Source organism: Haemaphysalis longicornis, unplaced genomic scaffold (genome assembly GCF_048455015.1).
Source record: "Haemaphysalis longicornis isolate Haplotype H1 unplaced genomic scaffold, Haemaphysalis longicornis Haplotype H1 scaffold_9, whole genome shotgun sequence".
Classification (NCBI taxonomy): Eukaryota; Metazoa; Arthropoda; class Arachnida; order Ixodida; family Ixodidae; genus Haemaphysalis; species Haemaphysalis longicornis.
In genome coordinates, this window is record NW_027526460.1 from 141375669 (window position 1) to 141397371 (window position 21703).

General features: G+C 46.2%; 1 protein-coding gene across 1 annotated transcript in view; it reads left to right on the forward strand.

Annotated features, from left to right (window-relative positions):
* Positions 1 to 1814: 1814 nt before the first annotated feature.
* The window catches only part of LOC144153974 (uncharacterized), a 54246-nt gene continuing 34357 nt past the window's right edge, over positions 1815 to 21703 (forward strand). Inside the window, exons 1-6 of the mRNA XM_077685776.1 lie at positions 1815 to 2103; positions 7404 to 7471; positions 15832 to 15981; positions 16126 to 16173; positions 18450 to 18596; positions 21092 to 21130. Coding sequence (XP_077541902.1) covers positions 1938 to 2103; positions 7404 to 7471; positions 15832 to 15981; positions 16126 to 16173; positions 18450 to 18596; positions 21092 to 21130 — 618 coding nt within the window. The 5' untranslated portion in view covers positions 1815 to 1937. The remainder of the gene's footprint in view (positions 2104 to 7403; positions 7472 to 15831; positions 15982 to 16125; positions 16174 to 18449; positions 18597 to 21091; positions 21131 to 21703) is intronic.

Genomic DNA, 21703 nt, shown 5'->3' on the forward strand with positions numbered 1-21703 from the left:
AATAATCCGCAGAATATATAAACCCCTTCACATGTGCTGACCATCAGAGAGCGTTTGATTCAGTGAGCGCCGCTGCAGTGGTGGAAGCATTAAAAGACCAGGGTATAGAGGCGACCTACATGAGGCTCCTAGACGAGATATAAATAGATTTACGGGAACGATAATCCATCTCAAGCCAAGCGACCAATTCCAGATCATTAAGAGAGTCGGACAGGGTAATACTAATTTTCTAAAGCTGTTCACAGCCTGTGTGCATGGGGCAAACACGGAAGCTTGACTGGGCAAACATGGCATTACGAATAAACGGAGAATGCTAGAACAACCATGCATGTCAGTAAGTACGTGAAACGTTCAAGACACCAGTTCTATCCTGCACAAACACGCAGCTGCCTTTGTTGCGTCAAACAGTACGTAAGAGAAGCAAGTTGGAATGGAGACTGCTCCTGGGACTTTCCAGGCTGTAGGTCTGGCACCACCCAGGCTGTTTTCACGAGCAAAGAGTGCACGTGTGTCCCAGGTGTGGTAGAACCATCCGAGGAAATCAGTATGTTTGATGGAAACTTCCAAAGCAGTTGATTGTTGGTTCCGTCAGGGCCTTGTGCACAACGTCTGCGTGAGCTGTTTCAAGTAACCTTGAGATCTCTAAGCGGTAGTGGAGCGCCTAGTGCAGAGGCATATTAATAAGCAATGGGCAAGATAAGACCACAAGGTGCAACAAAACACAGTTTTTGTTATATTTATGGTTATGTTCACTGGTATTTTCTGGAACATAAAATTTGCAATCTTGCTCATAAAAACGTAATTGCCTTTTTATTTGTGCTAAAGATACCCTTTTCATCGAATCTCCTGTTTGCTGCACTTTGTAAAATCCCATATATCAGTTTTTATAGGAGGTCCCATTGCAGTCTGTAACTTTGGGACCTCCTTCTGTACATCCTAGCCTTGTACTCAACCTCCTGTTTACAATACAATCTTTTGACTTGACTTGACTAGGGTATGGATCTTTCAATGTGCTGCCTTTCAATTCACCCCTGCAGCGCCTGGAATATGACATATAGCAAACTCGTTCTCTGGTAAGTCTTGTGCTTCTAGGCCGTTTTAAGTTCTGGAATTACGGAAAAACGTGACGCTCTCCCATTTGTCCGTCTCATGAGCAGTTGGGGAACGTGCTGTGCAGTTCCAGTCCAGGCGGGCAGCTTCGTTTGTTGTATAGGGCCATCGCAGCTGGCCCCGCGTATGGGGTACTGAAACAAGGACACCCCTCTGCTAATTTACTGCTAATAAAGTTTATTCTCTCTCCGTCTCACTACGATTTCTCCTATATACTTGGTGTGCACACTCGTTGTTGATCCAGAAGTGGTTTCTGCAGCCACACTATGCATTACGTTGCTGTTGAGAATATAGGCTGTTCTGCGTGACTCTGATGGGAATCTGTGCTTTCTGCATCAGCTTATCCCCCTATTGTCTAAAACGGCTGAAAAAGCGAATCCTTGAAACCAAAGGCTAAGAACCCACCGGTGTTGTCCAAGGTATCTTAGCGCATAAAAGGAATGGTCGGCATTCCAGCGATGTAGACACGTGCAGCTAGCGTGTAGCGGTGGCCTCCCCTTCAAGGATTCACGACCGCTGCCGTAAAACGAGGCAGTCCTCACGCAAGAAAGTGAACCTTCCCATCGCCACAGGATTGTCCACCTGCCGAAAAGTGCATGCCCCAGCCATTTCACGGCTGAAAGCAGGCGCAACACACGCACGCAATGCCCTCGTAAAGACCCGACTCGAATATTGTGGCAAAATCTAAACATCAGTTCCAGACTTCAGATTCAATGCGAACGTCTGAGCACTTCTCCTCATCCGTTGGCTCTGTGTGCTAGTGGTTTTTACGTCCGCTTCTAAATATTCAGTGACGGTCAACTTTACCCGCGTGCTTCATCAGCATTATGCCAACCACGAAGACGTACTGTCTTACTAAACTTGTAGCATCAGTGACGCTGTTTGCGTTATGTCGATTCTACGCCGAAGCTCAAAGCAAAGCGCGTTCTGTAACGGAGGCTTGCAGCCAGCAAAAGCCAGTTTTGTGGAAAAATGGACTTCGCTACGCAGAGCGTGAGTACAGATTTTCTAGAATAAAATTGTGTAGTGCCGGGGTGGTGGGAGAGGCATGACTGCAACACAATCTCTAATGAGGCCGGTTCAAAATATGCCAAATAGAAAGATCGAGAATAAACTTTAATTAAATCAAGGAAATGCTTCAGAGAAACGTCTTCATTCCAGGGTGCTTTGAGCTCGGGTCGCTTCGACAACCCTTTCGATTAGGCGCAGCTGATCTTTGGGGCCAGAGCAATGGGCCGAAAATAGCAGGCCTGGTTTTACACGTCATCCGGATAGGGCGCACGTTTGCGCAATCCAACTGGATGACTCGTTGATTTTTGTGGTGCCAATAATAGTGAGAGAAACATTCCAATACATCTGGAGTCCTCGCTGCTGAAGAATTTCCAAAGAACTCGAGAGGATTCCTACTTCCATAAAAAATGGCAATGAAGCCATTTTAGGCAGGTCCTAACGACTATCCCTTAATATTCGTAAAGTATTTCAAGGGGACGTTGACGCTCATTATTACCTGCCCGGTGGCATTAAAACACTGGGAATTGTTAAAACTTATTTTCTACAGGTGATCGGACAGCGCCCAGCAGAATTGACGTTTCTTAGCCCAACATTCTTTCTCTGTTTCCTGAGATCCCTCTGAGAAACCACAAATGGGGGATGGGTGGCTATAAATCCACACAGTCCGTTCAACTTATCTAAAGTAACATTGTAACTCTTGCGCTAATCATCTTCTATCTCCCAGTATCTGCTGTTTAACTTCTGATTAACGTTGCTCGTCTGTTAGAGCATTTGATCTTGCAGCTTTCTTTATTCCTTTATCCTATACCGCCCCGTTTCATCACTCAACTCAACCAGTGTAGGCTCGCCTGGAGGCCATTAACCGATCAGAGTTTCTTACAATTACGTGTATCCCACGTAGCATTCATATACTAGCTCCGCAACGTGAGGTTGCGCTTAACACATTAAATGAACTCGTACCACAATTCAGAGAAGCCCGGACGTATACGCGGACCTAAATCTCCGTGATAGCTGCATTTTAGAATCATATGGGTTGTCAAGAAAACATTCCTCCATCTGAAGCGCCATTCCGACTTCCTGGGTCATTTCATGTGCTATGCTCCTTGCCAAGACTCGTACCCTCAAACATGGAGCGGCTGCATCAACACAGCAAATTTAAAATTTGCCACTTCCACTTACCTGGATGTTGGAACAGACGCCAGCATCAACATCACCCTTATTACTACTGTTTTAGCTGCTCCGCCCGCTCTCTTTGGAGCCCCTCAGCTATGCTTTTATGAAAACACGGACAAGTGTACTTTACCCGCGTCTGTTCTTCTTGTCATGCATGAGGCACCTATTCTTGTTCGGCGTAATATTCCTCTCAATGCGACGGGATCGTATTCTCTCGGTATCACCCGTTGATGGAGGGAAATTCCGCAGAGCTTTTCGACTACACTTCTTTGCGTCCTCCATACAGGATATTCTCGACGACTTGCTGTCTCCGGAACGTGAGATGGCAATGAAAATGCCGGGGCATTCACCAAGCCCAAAGCTCTGCAAACTTTTATTATCATCGTCATCACCAACCTATCTACGCCCACTGCAGGGCAAAGTCCGCTCCCATTAATCTCCAATGTGCTAACGGCGACCAATTTATCCCCGCAAACTTCTTGATCTCCTCTGCCCATCTAACTTTCTGCCGCCCCCTGCAACGCTTGCCTTCTCTAGGGATCCACTCCGTTACCCTTAATGACCAATGGGTATCTTGCATTCGCATTACATGCCCTGCCCACGTCCATTTCTTCTTCTTAATTTCTACTAGTATATCCTTAACACGCGTTTGTTCCCTGACCCACTCCGCTCTCTTCTTGTCCCTTAATGTTACACCTATCATTTTCCGCTCCATTGCCCGCTTAGTCGTTCTCAATTTAAGTTGAACCCTCTTAGTGAGCCTCCAAGTTTCTGCCCCGTAGGCAAGGACCGGTAAGATGCAGCTGTCATACACTTTCTTCTCCAGGGACAATGGTAGGCTGCCATTCATTATCTGAGAATGCTTGCCGTATGCACTCCACCCCATTCTTGTCCTTGGAATTATCTCTGCCTTATAGTTGTGATCCGGGGTCACAAGTTGGCCTAAGTATATATATTCACTTACCACTTCCACTGCCTCGCCACCTGTCTGAAACCGCTGTGCAGTTCCGAGGTTGTTGATCATTACTTCAGTTATCTGCATATTAATTTTCAGACCCACGGTTCTACTCTGTTTGTCCAGTGCGGAAAGCATGCTTTGCAATTCGTCCCCCGACTCACTTAGCAAGGGTACATTGCCAAGAAATGTAAGGTTACTCAGGTATTTTCCCGTAACCCTTACTCCCACCTGTTCCCAATCCAATGTTTTGAATACTGCTTGTAAACATGCTGTGAACAACATTGGAGAGACTGTGTCTCCTTGTCTGACGCCCTTCCTTATAGGTATTTTACTGCTCTCCTTATGAATTATGATGGTAGCTGTGGACCCATTGTAAGTATCCTGTAGTATTCTCACATAATGCTCATCTATTCCTGGTTCCGTAATGCCTGAATGGCTGCTGAGGTTTCACCGAGTCAAATACTTTCTCATAATCTATGAAGGCTATATTTAGGGGTTCAGTATACTCAGCGCACTTCTCTATCACCTGATTGATCGTGTGAATATTGTCCATTGTTGAATAGCCTTTAAGCAACCCTGCTTGTTGTTTGGGTCGACTGAAATCTGAGGTGGCAGAAATTCTGTTACCGATTACGTTGGTAAGTACCTTGTAGACGACTGACAGTAAGCTGATCGGCCTGTAATTTTTCAATTCCTTCATGTCAAATTTCTTATGGATTAGGATAATGATCGCGTTCTTCCCAGATTCCGGTACACTCGCGGTCATTAGGCATTGCGTATACAGAGTTGCCAGTTTTTCAAGTACAATGTCCCCGCCATCCTTCAAGAGGTCTGCTCTTATCTTATCCTCACCAGGCGCTTTGCACCCTTTCATTTCTTTCGAAACCTTCCTTACTTCTTTGGCAAACTTTGTAGGCCACCAAAATTTTATTAATTGCTTCTTCACACGCGTGCACATGGCGATGCCTTACTACAGCTTGATGTCCAAAAAGGGTTATTATGGAACTTCACACGGCCTTACGTTCCCTCTGTGAAGCGGATTTCCCCATTGCCTTCCCGCTGATAGGAAGTCCTCGTTAAACTTCGTCCCATTGTGGCGCTTTCACCAGCAATCACCTGCACCTGAAGTGCCAGCCACTCTCACCGTTTTTCGGTCAGGCCGAACACTTGATATGTCCCTGCCCTGCTTTGTTTTACCCTCGGCGCAAATACAAATGCCCCCCCCCCCCCCCCCTGCAGCGTAACCACCCACCGGGACTGCAGTTCCTAAATATGGAATCGCTATCACCGACCCTATCTGACTTTCATTCGCGAGTATCGGATCTTCATACACAAAAACTACCCTACATAATCTGGTCCGCGAAGAGACTGCTAAAAGGGAAGCAGCACTTTAATGAGTCATCACACTGCACGAAAAGGCTTAGCGTGCTGTCCTGAAATCTGGTCACAATGATGGGTGGCGCCAATGATCTTGTAGGAGGCGGAACTTCACCGCAGGCACGTATTTATTGGGCTCGATTCCGTATCGCAGCTCTTCTTTTGCAAACGCGCGGCACGAGCTCTGGTGCAGGTTCTCCGCGTTTTGGCAGTGATAATGCGATGTTTTGTCAATGTGCTTCGGCGAACATCAGGTCATGACAAGAAGCGGCCGCCTCGAACATTGGGCAAAAGCTTGACAAGTTGCTTTTGTTGTTCCCCGTTTGGCGGCACACTTGAGTACCCCGTGCATAAGTGCAGTTGTCCTTTTGGTAGAAGACCATCCGTATCACGAAGCGATCCGCAACTTTATCGACGTCGCCCAAGGGGAACCGCAGCTTTTTTGGAGGTCGGTAGACGTTGACTAGCATAACCTGGTTTTCAAGAGAGCCCCATTTTGTCACACTAGCTTTACTAGAGTTTGGGAATTGTGAATTTGTAACTTATTAAAACAGATTAGTGAGTTCGCCAGCACCATTAAGGATGGTCCTATTTAGCCGAAACAAGCATGACAGACATAGGCGCATGCAAATATGACGCATGCATAGATATGACCAATGCATTAATGGGAGAGTCCGTTGTGCCCCAAGAAAAAGCCTAATCGGCCCAATAGCCTACCCCAGTGAGCTACCACTATCACTTCAAACCGTGTACCTCCAGCTGAACCATTGCTCTGAACCCTTTAACATTATGCCGATGAATGCAATCGTCCCCTACAAAGAAGCGTAGGGAGCGTCTGAAAGGCTAGTTTACGCGCAATTCTTAGCCGACGAGAATCTAGAGCTCGTGGGCGTGGACTCACGCAAGTGTTACGCCGTGATAAGCCTAGATAACATCCTCATACCTTCAAAATTAACCGTAGTCGTTGACCGCTATTAGATTCAAGCAAAGACGTTGCTAGAAATATCGAGCATCGTTATCAGCATATTTCCACTGCCCTAGCCTTCAAGTGTTAATTCCGTCATGTGGCACCGAGTAAAACAATACCTGAAAAGCGAGAGAGAGGGCATTTACGTAAATATCTACGTGGTTTGTCTGAAATCTAATTACAGCATAGGAAATTTTAATATGGAAGTTATCGTTATTATGCAACAGGTTCCGTCTTAAAGCGTGCGAATTCCTGCAGCAAAGAAATGATTCCTGGCACCCCAATACTGCATTCTTCCCCCTTTTTTATCAATAAAAATGAAAAGCTTTCCCGTGCTGGGGTTTTGTTTTTGACTACAAAGGTTACTGCCGTATCATCAAAATCAACAGTCGGGCCACAACAGTGCAGATAGTCACGTAAGTGCAGACACACGTGTTCTTGTGAGAGACGGCAGACGTTGCATACCCGTTCCTTACCTTAATTTAAGGACTTGCCGTTATTGTATCGTTTTCCAAAAATTACAGGGATTACAAAATGTAAGCCCTCTGGCACTACATTGGCAGCTTATAGTACTCGATTCCTTAGGTAGGCGATGCTTGTTTACGAACCTCACACTGCGAGGCCACGTGGTCATAGGGAAAATACGCATTTCCAGGAAACAGGTCCTGTCATAATTCGGCTCTTGCTCTTGAAGGCGGAAGGCATCGTCTAAACGGCCCTAAAATATTCTCAAGGTTGAAATGTTGTTGCCCAATACTGCCACGTAGAATTAAAAAAAAATAATAAGCCCTTCATCCCTCCCAACAGAGTTCCCGAAGAATGTACAAGAAAATGTACTAAGGTGTCTATCGACAACTGCATCCGTTGCGAAACAGGTAAGCCTTATATCGGCAGGTTTCTGTCACCTCGTTTCGGCAGATATTCTGGTGTTTAGCTAGAACAATATTTTTACACATGGCTGATGCTGAATGGTGTTGGGTAAAGTGTTAGTTGCAGACAATGTCATCGTACTACATCGCAGACACTTCAATGGACGGTATAGCTCATGTGTATTTAATATTACGGTCACCTTTGGTGGTTACACCAAACAGTTTCTGCTGTGGGTAATTATGTTGGTTAGAAGTGGTTGACAGCAACTGTGGCCCAAGACCGTTGTAGTACGAGTGACCAAAAGGCTTGCGCAAACAGTCTACTTTACGGCTTGAGAATTCGGAAGGAAGAAATTCCCCAATAATGTATTGTAGATCATTTTGCAGAGTGGCTTTTAAATCCTTAGCTCATCGCAATTACAAAATATCAATAAGAACACCTGTGCTAAATATTGATACCACTACCGTCGTTCAACTTTGCCGTCATAAGAGTCGCTTGTAAAGAGCTACTACATATGTATTTTGTACCCACTATTTCATTCCGGGAAGCAAATATATAGAGAAGTAATATGCACTGATGAAGCGATTCTCAGCTCTATCTCTCAGTGCAAGACATGAAGTTGTTGGACACAAACGCACTCTTAATACAGCGACCTCAGCAGGAAAAAAATGCTTCTTTTGCTCGTTTATTTTCGAATAAGGGCGACCGCGTAAAGCGAAATTTCTGAAGATGCCTCAACGTACCCCGAAACGTCGAACGGACAGATAATTAAACCTAAATGAGTAAAGGTAAACTGTAGTTAGCTGGTTTTTGCTGGTTTTGCTGGTTAGCTGGTTTTGACTCGAAACCGTGCTGGCGCTATGCGGGACAAAAACGAAGAATTACACAAACGAGTGAAGCGCACACTACCAACTGATTATTTAATCACCACAATATAGAATATCAGGAAACATTCACATGACGTGACAGGAAGGAGGAATCATTCTCGATGAAAATATATACAATATTCGTCATTGCGCTTACGTTGAACTTCGAACAGTCGAGTAATGCCATTTCCATTGTCGTTAAGGCCATCGATGACGAACTGTCATAGTCTTTTTCTTTTAGAATCGCAAAACCCTCCCATATCTCGCGGATGAGTGTGTCAGTAGCTCTAAAGATCGTGCGTTCAAATTGCGCGCACCAACCATGTTTGGCGCAGTGGACAGCCAAGTGCTCTGGTACTGAAAGACTGAGAGAACATAACAATCTGTGCAAGCAAGTTTCAGCAGCAGGGCACTACTGCATCAAAACAAGGAGCGCGTTGCAGCCATGGCTGCGAGGTGTCGCTTTACGCGTGCATTGGATCGACTTAACAGAGAGTTCTAGTATAGCGATCTCTGCCTCTGTGTACGCGCAATGTTAAATTTTTGCGGCACGCTAAGACTTACGGCGCCGTCTGTTGAACCAAATGCGAAGCGACAATCATCAGGCCAAACGAGCCCCTGGAATTTCGCATGACTACCCAACCGGCGGAACCAAACGCCTTCTCATTAGTATTGAATGCAAAACCTGCACAACATGATAGAAATATTCTCCTGCACAAGCAAACCCTATGGCGGAAGCATTGAAGCCACGAGGTAACGTTTTGTTTTGGCGAACGCACACAACGCGCAGAACAAAAGGACCGGGTATCACGTACGCATTTTATTCGACTTGAAAACAAACCAGAAATACGTTTCGTACAAACGCGACGTGACGAAGTAAATACTTGCACTGCGAGGCGGATTCACAATAATAAAACGCGACCTTTTGCCTCCAGCTCGTCGTAAACATCGCACTCCCTGCACGCGATTTGCGGGGTCGAACAGCAAGTCACATCACTCTGGCGGAAGCCGAGTACGCTTTTGACCGAACACTGGGTTGAGTCGTCGCTGGAGAAAACTAATTCCTTGCTCGCTGGAGCACACCGTGCTTTCCAGCGGGAGGCGAACGGGTCAGTTAACAGCGCACACATAACATCGGACGCCAGCCTGCAGGAGCTCTGTTCGAAAAGTCAGTGATGCCACGTTAGTCTCCCTCACCGCGAGAGCAAAGTGCAATACACAAGACCTATTTAAGAAAACGGGAGCAAACTGCTTGTTGTGTAAGATACTAAATACTTGTCACAGAGGAAGGAATGCGGTAAGGTGCGGCGCTTTACCTGCCACAATATTGTAAACACAGGTACACGCAATCGCCTCAACGTACGCTCGTTATTTTGCGGGAGTAGCATACGTATCACGAACGTACGCTAACCACAAAAATAACGTAGTGCTGTGCCCATGCGCAGTGCAGCGACGTAAGACAATACGCGCGCTATTTCTTTACGTAGTCCTCCGTACGGTATACTAAAACTCTGTAGTAGCTCACGAGTAGTGCTAGCGGTTATCGGACAATGTACCGCGTGCTGGAAGGCAAAGCTTGGACAAGCGCATCGGCTGCGACACGTTCTATAGCATGTGCATCGAATTTTGATTGATTGATTGATTGATTGATTGATTGATTGATTGATTGATTGATTGATTGATTGATTGATTGATTGATTGATTGATTGATTACGGGGTTTAACAGGCCGACGCTACAGAGGCGATGAGGCGCGCTGTAGCGTAGGGCTCCGTATTAACTTTGACCACCTAGGGATCTTTAACGTGTGGGCGTTTTCGCTTTTTGCCTCCATAAGAAAAGGTGAATCGAATTCTGCTGGGACAGAGCCTCCAGCAATTCAGGCTGCTCTACGTCGCAGTACGTTTCGTTTCACCGTGAAGTCTAAGCCATACCCATCATCACAATAGCTAGTACGCAAAGCAGTGAATCTTATTGAATTCGAAGCAACTCCACATCGTGGAAATGGTTACCGTAGACAGCCTAAATACTGATATGAAACTTCTGAAATGTAACCCGCACCAATTCAGTCATAAATGTAGAAAACGCAACGCGCAGAAAAACCCTAAAGCAGCGCATACATCGAAAAATTGACGTAGCACTTAGCGGTGTTCAATTGCACATTATAGTTTACGTATTCGCTGATCAAAAGAAATTATTAGGTTCCCTTCATTTTTTTCTCTGAAGCACGCGTTGCCTCAACACAGCCGTAACGAAAGAGTTAGACTCGACGTTCCCCTCGCTCTAAAACCGGAGTTTCTAAACTCCGGGCTTCGGCATACAGCGAATGCTTTAGGGATAATTGAAAACGCGGTTTTCAACTGCACATAAAACCGTTTATACTACGGGTGATAAAACGGTCCAGCGTCACCCTTTCCGCTTCAGTTGTGTTGTATCAGCCACATGAAAAAGAATCGTTTGATGTCACATTTGCATGACACTGGTCTCATGACATAGAAGGGAAAACGTCAGGCGTGTTGGTTAATTCTCAAAAACAACAACAAAAAAAAAACAGCACCAGAAAAAAAACGTGTTCGCGCAGCACTTTCCTTGTCGTCGCTTCATTCTGTGTTGTTATTTCGCTCTATTTTCTGGGTAACTGCTGACCCACTTCGCAAGTTTCAGAAAAACCACACTGGAATTGCATTCAGGAAACTGGTTCAATATAATTCCATTTCTCCCGTGTTGAATCAACCTAATAATTGGTCATGGGATATCTGAATAACATTTCACTCTTACTTTCACGGGAAAACCAGGAACCGTCGTGGCCTGTCTGGGAGCTGACTGCATGTCTGATTGGTCGGTCTTGTGTTAATTTCTCTCCTTATGTTTTTAGTCAATCACTGAAACACGCCTTGCAAATTCCCCCAGTTGTCACCTTCGCATTTTTGCTGGCATGTTTTAGGGAACGTCCTGTGTGCATCCTTCTTCGTCGTTGCCTTGAATGGGCAGCGAAATTTATTCAAGTAACAGCAAACTAGCGCCACTTTTAGTCAGATTTCCCCGCGTTTGCACGTGGTTTTATGTCGCCAAGGCGAAAGCAAGCCCACACATTATTGCCCCGAGTATTCCCCGAGGCTAACAGCTTTACGTAGACGACCCGCCGCGGTGGCTCAGTGGCTGAGGCGTTGCGCTGCTGAGCACGAGGTCGCGGGTTCGATTCCCGCCCGCGGCGGTCGCTTTTCTGATGGCAGCGAAAAGCAAAAATGCCCGTGTGTACGAGATTTCGGCGTACGTTAAAGAACCCCAGGTGGTCAAAATTAATCCGGAGCCCTCCACTACGGCGCGCCTCATCGCCTGCGTTGCGTCGGCGCGTAAAACCCTACAGTCAATCAATCAAATTTACGGAGACGTGTATTTTTCGTCCATATTTTTTGTTTTGTTTGCTTTTGTGTTTTGGTTCCAGCGTCTTGCTCTATGTTCGAAGCAAAGCGCGTGTTTTCCTCTCTTTTTTTTTGTATGCCGCACAAGCTGTCTTATTTGATATGGAGAGTGTTTCACCCTGTCATCGCTAAGACAGAATGTTCTTCTTTGATCACTAGTGTTCTCGGTCTAATTGGATGGCTCCAGAAAGAATAATGCGGACAGATAAATGACCACAGTGCAAACGCCGGCGCATTCCTTTGTGCCGACGATCACGTACAGGTGCACGCCACTCGGTTGACTACTTGGTCCTCGCATGTATTTTCTTTAAGTTTATTGCGGAGCACCAGTTCGCTCCAATGCACCTTGATTACTTAAAGTACCCTGCATCAATCTTGGCTTCGGGGCAACATTTATAGTAACAATTCATCATTGTTTATTGGCTTTTTAGGGCCCATGACGAAGCGAATGCTTTTGCCGTGGCGTATCGCTTTTTAAACAAAAAAATTCTCGCGCCTTCCCGCGAGGGGAACACGAGTAAATGTAGAGCATTGGGGGTCGTTAACGCCGCGTAAAGTCGCGTTAGGGTGGGTAGTTGGGTCGTAGTTGCGTTGGTGTTGGTTTGGGGTAGAGAGAGGAGAGTAAAGTCGCGTTAGGGTGGAGCGAGCGTCAACCAAGGAAGGAAGGAGCAACGCACTGACTGAAGCACGAGCGACCGCTAGCCGCTTTATATTTGCAGCGCGCGCAGTAGAGGGAGAGCGCGCATGCGCAAGCAGCGCGCGCCCTTCCACGCCCCACCGCGCTGCTATCACGCACCTGTTACGCCGAGACCGCGACGGAGCGAACGGGCTGACTACGACGCATGCGCGCGCCAGTTGCTGTTGAGAGAGAGAGGAGGGAAGGAGGAGAGGCGCACCTGCTGCGGACGCGGAGCTGTGGACGCCGTCCGACGCAGGAAGAGGCAAGGCTAAGAAATGCTCTGCATTTAAATCCCAATACTTCTAATATTTAAAAATGCAAGTGTACAGGCATGTACGAAAATTCCGCCAAGCTTATCGTACCAATCACGTGGGGAGTCGTGATTCTGTTGGCGTCGCTTTGCTCTATGTCACCCACTGGATTTACTTTTTAAGTGCGGAGCACTTTAGGAGCTCGCTTTGTCGTCGTAGCTAGCTCGCTGGACCCAAGTAGAGCCCCACTGCGTTCCGTCGTCGCGGCATAACCCAAAGGCTTCAAAAGCCAAGCGGTTTATATAACAGTCTAAAGCGTTCCAAACTCGTCAACTGCTGGTGCTTGTAATAAATGCCCCTTTTGTTTAGCGCAAAGAAAACTGCAGGTACATTTGAGGCAAAATATACGTAAACAACACAGCAGCGCCAGCGTTCGTTTAGTTAGGAACGCTCGTTGGGTTGGTTTTTACATAGAGTTTCTTGGGTTTTTACGACAGTAAGCGAAAAGAAGGGGCAGTGCAACGCCGGCACGTGCGGAAGGAAAAGCAAGCACAAAAAGAACAGAACTTCCGCTGGCGCAGTTTCAGACAGGGGGCGCGGCAGCACTGCGAAGGCGGGAAATTTTAATTGCACCGGGTGGTAGCAGTGACCGGATAACGGCGCTACAGCCCATTTGGCGAATCACTGTTCTGAACTTCGGACAGCTTTCACATTGAGTGGAACGGCGTTAATTTTTTATTTCTGGTAGTTTGTTGTCTACCTAGAAACTGAAAATTTTTGTTGTTGCTTATTCCTATAGCTTTATAGGCGTGGGGCAAAGCCGTGTTGTTTCTCTGTAAGTTTGACGAGTGGAAAAAACTTTATTCGTTCAAAGCGATCTATCAGCGCCTATATAGCATTGCAGTGAGTGGTAGCTAATTCATTCATTCTGATGGGAAGACCTGTGGGGTAATAGTGGTAAGGGAGCTAAGAGGAAGGGATACAGTGAGGTCTGGTGTCTTTGTGTTGGTCATTTCGACATCTGGAACACCTCACGTTTTTTAGAACATTCTGCCTGGATGTGGACTCTGCCTGGATGCCATTCTTAGGCTCTTGATAGGCGACCCTCTAACAATAACGTGCCTGTCGTGGCGGAAAATGTGGAATTGTCGTATGGGCATAGCCGGGTGAGAATTGCGTTGCAGTTCGCTCTTGGTAAGAAATCAATAGTCGGGAAATGCAGCCCGGTACCCAAATAAATTGTGCAAAGTTAGGATTTTCGCCACGTCACAATGAGAGCAGCCCGAAGTAGGGGCAACCATTTGGTAAATACGTTAGGTACCATAGGGGCGTAAGTTCGGCATTGGAGAGAGGGTAATGTGGAGAGAGAAAGAAAGAGAGAGAGAGATGAAACGTTTATTGAGCTGCGAAGGAAGGGGTGGATCCATAGTTCAAAAGCCATGTGCTTACCGCGCCGTCGTAGCTCGGGTTACAAGAAGTGCTTGGTCCTCCTGGCGACCGCTAGACAACAGTAGCTCCCACTTCTAAGGGGCAGGGACACCTGGAAGGGGTGGCAGTTGGGAGGTTTCCTTGCAGCCCACAATGATATGGCGTAGCGTGCCTAATTGATTACAGAATTTGCATTCGGCTGCGTATTGTGTCGGGAACAGTAAATGCATTCTTACGAGGTGTACGAAAGCGCCTGTTTGAATTTATCTCAGCGTAATTTCTTCACTTTTGCTAAGTCATACATGAGGGCACTTCGCTGTTGAAGATTTTGGCCCGACGGTTTTGGGAGTGGATTTTTAAAGGAAAGTCTGAGCAAATTTTCTGTGGAACAGATATTATAATAAATCAGAGTAAGAGTGACGTCAGTAGACAAAGTAGATATTGAGGATGAGGCAGGGAAACAAATCATTTGTCCTCCTCTGGCCGCCGGCACGCAAGCGGGTGGCACAGCACGAAATAGAAAGTGATCCGAGTGCAATCAAGCAAGCAAGCGAGGGAGCTTCTCACAATTTTAAAGCGAAGATTTCATGTGTCACTTATGGTCTACCAGGGCACAATGGACAGCAGGACAGGGGAAGATGCAGATCAAGATCACGGCAGAGAACGAAGACGGAAAAAGGATCAACTGATCAAGAGGAGTCAACATTGAGCACGAGATTTCACCATCGAGGAAGCACTTAAACTGCATATATGTTTGCATATCAAGATCACATGTATGAAGAACGACATGTTGATTCATAGCTGAGCTTTCATATATTCGTTTAAAAAAATACAGCTGATTGCCTCACCTCCCTTGGCTTGGTTTGGTGTGATAATTTCTCTTCTTTCTTCTTTCTTTCTTCTCTTCCTGTCTCTTAAAAACTCTTTTTGACTTCGGTCCAGTTTGTTTATTTTAATTGGCGCCACCCGTGATACGTATGTGGTACGGGTTGGGCTTTTATTTTACTATATAGCCCTTGATTTTGTCCGTATGTCACTTATGGCGTCTGTAGTAGACCTCAAAATCCAGTCCAGTATGACTTCGACCTGTAAAGCGTTCTCTGCCTCAAATATACTCTTTCATAGGTGAGGCCTGCTTTAGGTTATCCTTCACGAGGAAGCTTCGCGTTCAACTATCGTTGTGGTTAGACGGAGGGATGTATCATCTGTTTTACTACACCGACTGGTGTCGGTGGTAAGATAAGTGTGCTAGTTTGTTTTAAATGCAGAGCATTTCTTTAACTCACGATGTCACCCGGCGTTGTCGGCGTGTCTCGGCGCCCGCAACAGCCGTTCCAGGTGCGCCCTCTCCCCCACTCCTCCTCGCCTGCTCTCCGCTGCTCCTCGCGTGTTCTCTGCGTGCTCGGATCGCGTTCAGCAACAGGTGGGGCGCGCATGCGTCGTAGTTTGGAGCGGGAGCAACAACAGTTGTGGCGTGATCGTGACGTAGTCGTGACGTGGTCGTGGCGTGGTCGGGCCGTGATGGGGCGGTTCTCGGTGTTCGCTCTCGCTGTCAATTTCTTTCGAACCAGATAAAATCGGGTATGTGCGCCCCCCGAAAATGCTCTGCATTTGACCGTGCCCCTCGCGAGGGGGATGTTTTTTTTTGAAGTTGCCGGCTGTATCACATAAGTGAGCTTGAAGGAACGGCACTGCCCAACGTCGACTGTGAATGTTTGCAGTTTGACGCCCAGATGGACGCTCTCCGGCAGGAGGCGCTAAAAGCGATCCTGCCGAAAGGCACGCCCACCAACAAGCTGAGCCAAGCCGTGTGCGAGATTGCCATGAGACCGGTAGACGGATCCAATGAAGTCGTCAAGAGAAAAGCAGTGGTACGTAGACCGATAACCTCTCCTTGTTCACAAACTATTCATTTTTGGGAGCGTTAGAATAAATCACGCGGTCAAAAAGACGCCCGTTTGGTTCCGTTCGAAAAATTTAATTGTTTTGTTAATAAATTTAACCTTCTCTTTCAGATGACTTCTTGCATGAAGAAAGAGGTAGAAACAAAAGGTGTTGATGCGGTAAGAGCCTTCCTGTTACAATATATCTATTTATATAAACCAGAATTTACACTGAGAACTGTTTAACGGGTGCTGTTCGAACAAAAAAGGGGAGAGATCTTTACTTTGTCATTTTTTTTGAAAACTTTTCATCACATCCATAATGGCCTCTCTTTCGGCTGATTTTTCTGGGCATACGTTCAATAATGTGCACGCCTTCTTGAGCGCAGATGTAAAAAAAGTAAACAGCGCACGGGTTCTATTTGGACCCGAAGCACAGATAAGTTAACCGTGTGTTAGTATGACCATAGGGAAAGGTCTTCATCGCTGGTTATCTTCAAGATGAGGCACGTGCGTTCAACATAGGCACACACAGGAACACCAAAGTCTAAACTTGCGCATTGACGGAAAGGTAAAAAAAAATTCCCAATAGTCAAACAGCCCACGCATGTTTTCTATACCCTATGAGCTTATCTCAGTGCACAAGGCTGTTTGGTAGTTTAGTTTCGGCGCTGCTGCGTGCCTAGAAGTGATTACATGGTTGCTTATAATATGGTTGTGGCCCATCACTGCTCCAACGAAAATGTTTTCCTGTGTTTCTCTGTGGCTTTATGTGTCGTGTCGACATTTCTCTGACACGTTTATTTGTGCACTGTGCATAAAACGTTCCAACTTCACGCTTAATTAGGTTTTTTTTTTAAGTTTATCGAAAAAGAAAATTGAAAAGTTCCCGGCTGCTGCCTTGCTCCTCGTACGTTCGTCTCCACACGCCGGTTTATGACAGGCGTTTTCCAGTAAGAAAATAAATATTGCTCCTGGCGCTTTTGTAAAATTAATTTTTACGCATACGTTCCTTCATAAATCTCATCGTAAAAGCTGAAGGAAAAACAACTATGTGTCCTGTTATTTGGAAACAAGAAAGTTTATTCTGGTTTGCTTTGCAGTTACCGCGTGTCAGTATTCCTCCTACTTCATTTATAAAAGAGAAAATTGGGCGTTAGGTTGAGCGAATGTGTCAGTTTTGCTGATTGGTGCATTGCTCCGTGTGGGGAAGCAGGGACGGTGCTTCAAAGTTCCGGATTCACTTCTTTCACGGGGAGTGACGGCCACTTTGAGGCTCCCTTTATATCACAAAAGACATTATTTTCTATGCCGAAAGAACCGCTACCAAAGCAGGCAGCTCAAGCCCTGCCAATACCGCAGTTGTGAACCCTATCAATATAACTTTATTTGCGAAGTCAACCCCTGGGCGACTCTAAACCAGCACGTGGTCTCAAAGCAGCCCTCTAGCTGTGTGTTGCACAAAGGTGGTGCACAGCATCCGTGCGTGTATAAACATAAACTTAAACTACATACATTCTCGTTTAAACTCCACTGCTGCGGGCACACGACATTGAATCCAAAATGTGTTGATGTATTTGAACTCATTCGTACCTACTCGTGTGCATGTTGTTAGTACTATACATACTATACTTGCATGCATTTACATAGAGGCTCGTTTTCGATTGGTGCTTCTAGGGCAGAGAATTGTAGTGCTATGTCAGTTTTCTTATGGCCTATGTGGGCGCTCTAATGAGGAATTACTAGAAAGAGACCAGGTAAAGGCAGCCTATTGCTGAAAACTCTGCCACCACTGAAAATTAAGCAGTTCTGGCGGGCAGTGGATGACAACAAGGCGCATATTCGAATATCTTTCGCGATGCCTACACGGGATCCAACTTATGGTTCAGCAATCAGCCGGCTGTGTAAATTATTGGTCAAAGGCGAGCTCATGCAGTATTTTTAAGGTCACAAAATTAAAGGATTACAAAATTAAGCTTACAAAATAAAAGGATGCATATAAAGAGCATAAACGACTGTCCCATCACTGGCTCCATCAAAGAATAAATGTGTAGGCGGCGCCATATCTCACTGTACCACCTAACCCCTCAAGGGAAATGTGTGTTGCGCACACTTGCTCAGCGCAGCCCGCATTTTATTGGCCCATGAGTAAAAGATGAAGCAGTAAACCAATAATCAGTAAGCTGGCAGGTGGCCAAACTTACACTTGAAATGTTTATACGAAACCACGACAAATTTAGGTAATGTTTGTCTGGAGCCGATTTGACCTTTGACCTTTGGCCTTATCAATCACATTGCAGTTGACCGCGTGACACCGCAGGTGCAGCCAGAAGAACTGGACAAATGGAAGGGAAAGATAGAGCGATACACGCGGGGAGGAGGCGAGCGAGAAACATGGAGAAGTTCGCGGCAGTTTTAAATTTCACTTGCCTGTCTCCTGTTTTTCATCTTTGCAGCCCAGCTTAGACATGAGAGCGATTCAGAGCAAGTGCTTGAAGTGCGCGTTTCCAAAACTGCCCCAAGCAGAAGCCTTGGCTCGCTATCAAGAAGTAGTGAAAGCGTTTGAGCGCCTTGAAGAAGACGCCCTGCGCACAAATTTTGAGGTAAGTGGCACGGCCAAGATAGATTTTGGGGGCTGGAAATCAGCATCTAACTGCAAAACATTTTTACCTGACAACGAAGCTACCACCTCAATGTACGATGATTACTAACTGGGTAAGAATGGGCGATAGGTTGCCACTAGTGTTGAAATTGCTTCGTTTATTGGGTTGTAATGTAACTGGTTCCAAATTTCCTGTTGCTTCTGGATTTCCCGTACGGATTGGCTCTTCAAAAAAAGCGTGCTCAGGAGAAGCGCTGAGTTAACGTTTTGTGAAGCTTCTCAGAGATCTTAAGACTTCCATGCCCACTACCCTTTCCCACGCCCATTTGCTGCGTTTCGCCCTCTCCAATGCTGCTCCTGATCAGATAGCGACTGATCGAACACGTGAACGCTGAAGGAAGCGGCGAACCCCGCGAAGTTTGTTGCGAATCAATTGTAGCAACGAAGTGACACTGACACTACATTGACAACCTCCGGGATGATGCAGACATAGAGTTTCATACTAATATATACTAGATGGAAATCTGGCGCCACTGTCTAGGGGAACCGCGCTTCAGCGAGCGTTCCAGCATGTACCGGCCAGGCACGTTCCACTTGCACTTGGCATGTCTCATGAACTAGCTGAAACGTTGCCTCTGACTACAAAAAAGCAACAATATTACTCTAAAAGATTGTTTAAATTGGTTTTGTTGTTATAAAATTGAACTTCCAGAAATATGTATTCGTCAGTAATTATTCAGAAGCTTTATGTACGATACAGAAGGAAAAAATATCACTTTTCTGGCTTAGAGACAAAAAAGAAGTCATATGGCTAGCTAAGCCAAGTAGGCGAGGAGCGTCGCTAGCTGCAATGAGCCGCCCATAGTGCCCCGCAATTGCAGCGCCAAATTTCCCTTTATTATGTACGTGTGTGAAACTCTATGGCTGCATCGCTAATAAATGAGGTAAAGTCCGCCGAACGTCTTCCAAAGCATCGAAGAAAAGAGCCTTGAATCGGCTGATGCCAAGAAAGCAAGCACAGGCATGACGTTATCTGTGGTGACACATGTAACAAAGCGACACGAAGGAGGAGCCCCACTCTGCTTCCGCTCTTAGCTGACAAGACCGAAAAAAATATCAGACGTTCAGACCACCGGCTTTCCAACTGATCAAAACACCGCGAGTTGTCTTATGTTAAATATAATTCTAAGGGTAAAGTTCATAGTCTGACCTGCCAACATAACGTATTCAGATGCCTGAATGATTGTCTCACGGGGTGAAGAAATTGAATGTGAGCTTTCTTGTAAGCGTGTCGCTGCAGCTTACGTACGGTAATTGGCTAGGAAATGTAGCCTTATTTGCCTCTCGTGGGTTTTTGAGGGGATGTGTTACTATTGGTTACTGGCAGAATGCGGCGCTCACGCATGGTGACTCCTTTTCGCCCACCGCTCCGATGGCGAAAAGGAGAACCCTAAATTTCTCCCAAAACCACCAGATGGCGCGCTAGTGGCCTTGAATATCGTTCTACCACCGCCGATGCATCTGAAAAGCACGTGAACCCGAGTCAGAAAAAATTCTCAAAGCAGTTCCAGCAGCGTCCAGGATATCCAGGCCATAACGACGTGTCGCGCAGAACAAGTGAATCTTCTCTACGAGCGAAACGTGGCTCAGACCTCGATCGTATGCTGTGCAGACAGGCTCAAAGACGTGAGTCAAGGCAACGACGCGTACGGTATGACCAAACTCGCGTTTTTTGTGGTCAGCAGCTTCAAGGGTGTTGTTACGAAAAATGCTCCAAGAGGGACTACTCAGTGCCTCGAAAAAGCTCGAACTGTAGCAATGTAATTTAAACCGACGATAGGATTATGAAAAGGGGGAGAAACAAGCAGCGCAAAAGTACCACGATGTAATATACAAACCTTGTATGCACCCCCCCTCATGTATTTTCAGCAGGTACCGGAGCCCGGAAATGTCTGTATACAGACATCCGGAGAGGGAGGGAGGAAAGACGTCAGGAGCCAGGGCGCGGTAGTGGGTGGGGATAGTGAGGCGTGGGCGGTGCATTTGAGCCGCGAACGGAAGAAAAGACACGCCTGAGCAGCAGCGAGAACGAAGGTAGAGGGGATAGTGTTGTGTCGAACGCCACACAGCCACTTCTGCTGCCAATCAGGTGGGAAACCCAAGTCGGCAAGGCGCAGCAGCTTCGCGCACTGTTTTGGACAGCGTCCGGGTCAGTCATGCTTTGTTTCGTGAATGTGTGCAACCCATTGAAGCCTAAGTACCTTCGCTGGGTAATGCGCCACCATATGAATGCTTCGGCCTACCGTTTTTTGACTCGTAAAGTAGGTATAGAAACTAAACTTAAAGGGAACTTCGGATGCGGCCTTTCTCTGAATTCACTTTAGGTACAAAAGTATTCGCAAGAGCCTATGCAAACAAACAAAAAAGTCGTGTTCGTTAAAAAGCGCCATATCATCATTCCTTCGCTGTCATGGTTACGTCTTCTTTTTGTTGCAGCTCGAAGCAGCCATGCGTTTCACGTTAGACGAAGGACCGGTGAGTGCCAAAAGTATTGCTTACTCTATAGTACTTTACACTTAAAATTTTTGCAATTGTATTTTTGGGGGGATCTTCTAGACCCACGGTTTCGACCTATAAGGCAATCAAGAAACATAAGACACGAAAACAGGGTACAAAGAACGATCTTGGACTAGCAACTGAGTTTACTAGAACCACGACCCTCCCTCCAAACGCAAGCTGCGCGAAGACAGTGGTGGTTAACAATGCAGAAAAAAAGAAATAACAAACAGAAGCCATAATAAGTGCGTTCATTACGCGGCCAGGCAGATACTTCTTCGCCTGAGGGGCGTAAAGACCCCCTCAATTACACCGCCCGCGGTTGTATTATGAAAAAAGACTAATATGTCATGCTCAAGCTTGGTGGGGCCATGTCCTATGATTTCGCTGTTATCGGAGTGTGATGTTCAGTGGCGCCTCAGTGAACAGGTTTCTATGTGGGCCCATCTTAGCTCCCCCTTTTAGCGAAGTTTGATCGGCTGTTTAACCAATACTTTAATGGCGACTAGGTAAAGAAATTTTCAGATACGTAACTGACTTCCTGGTCTGTTT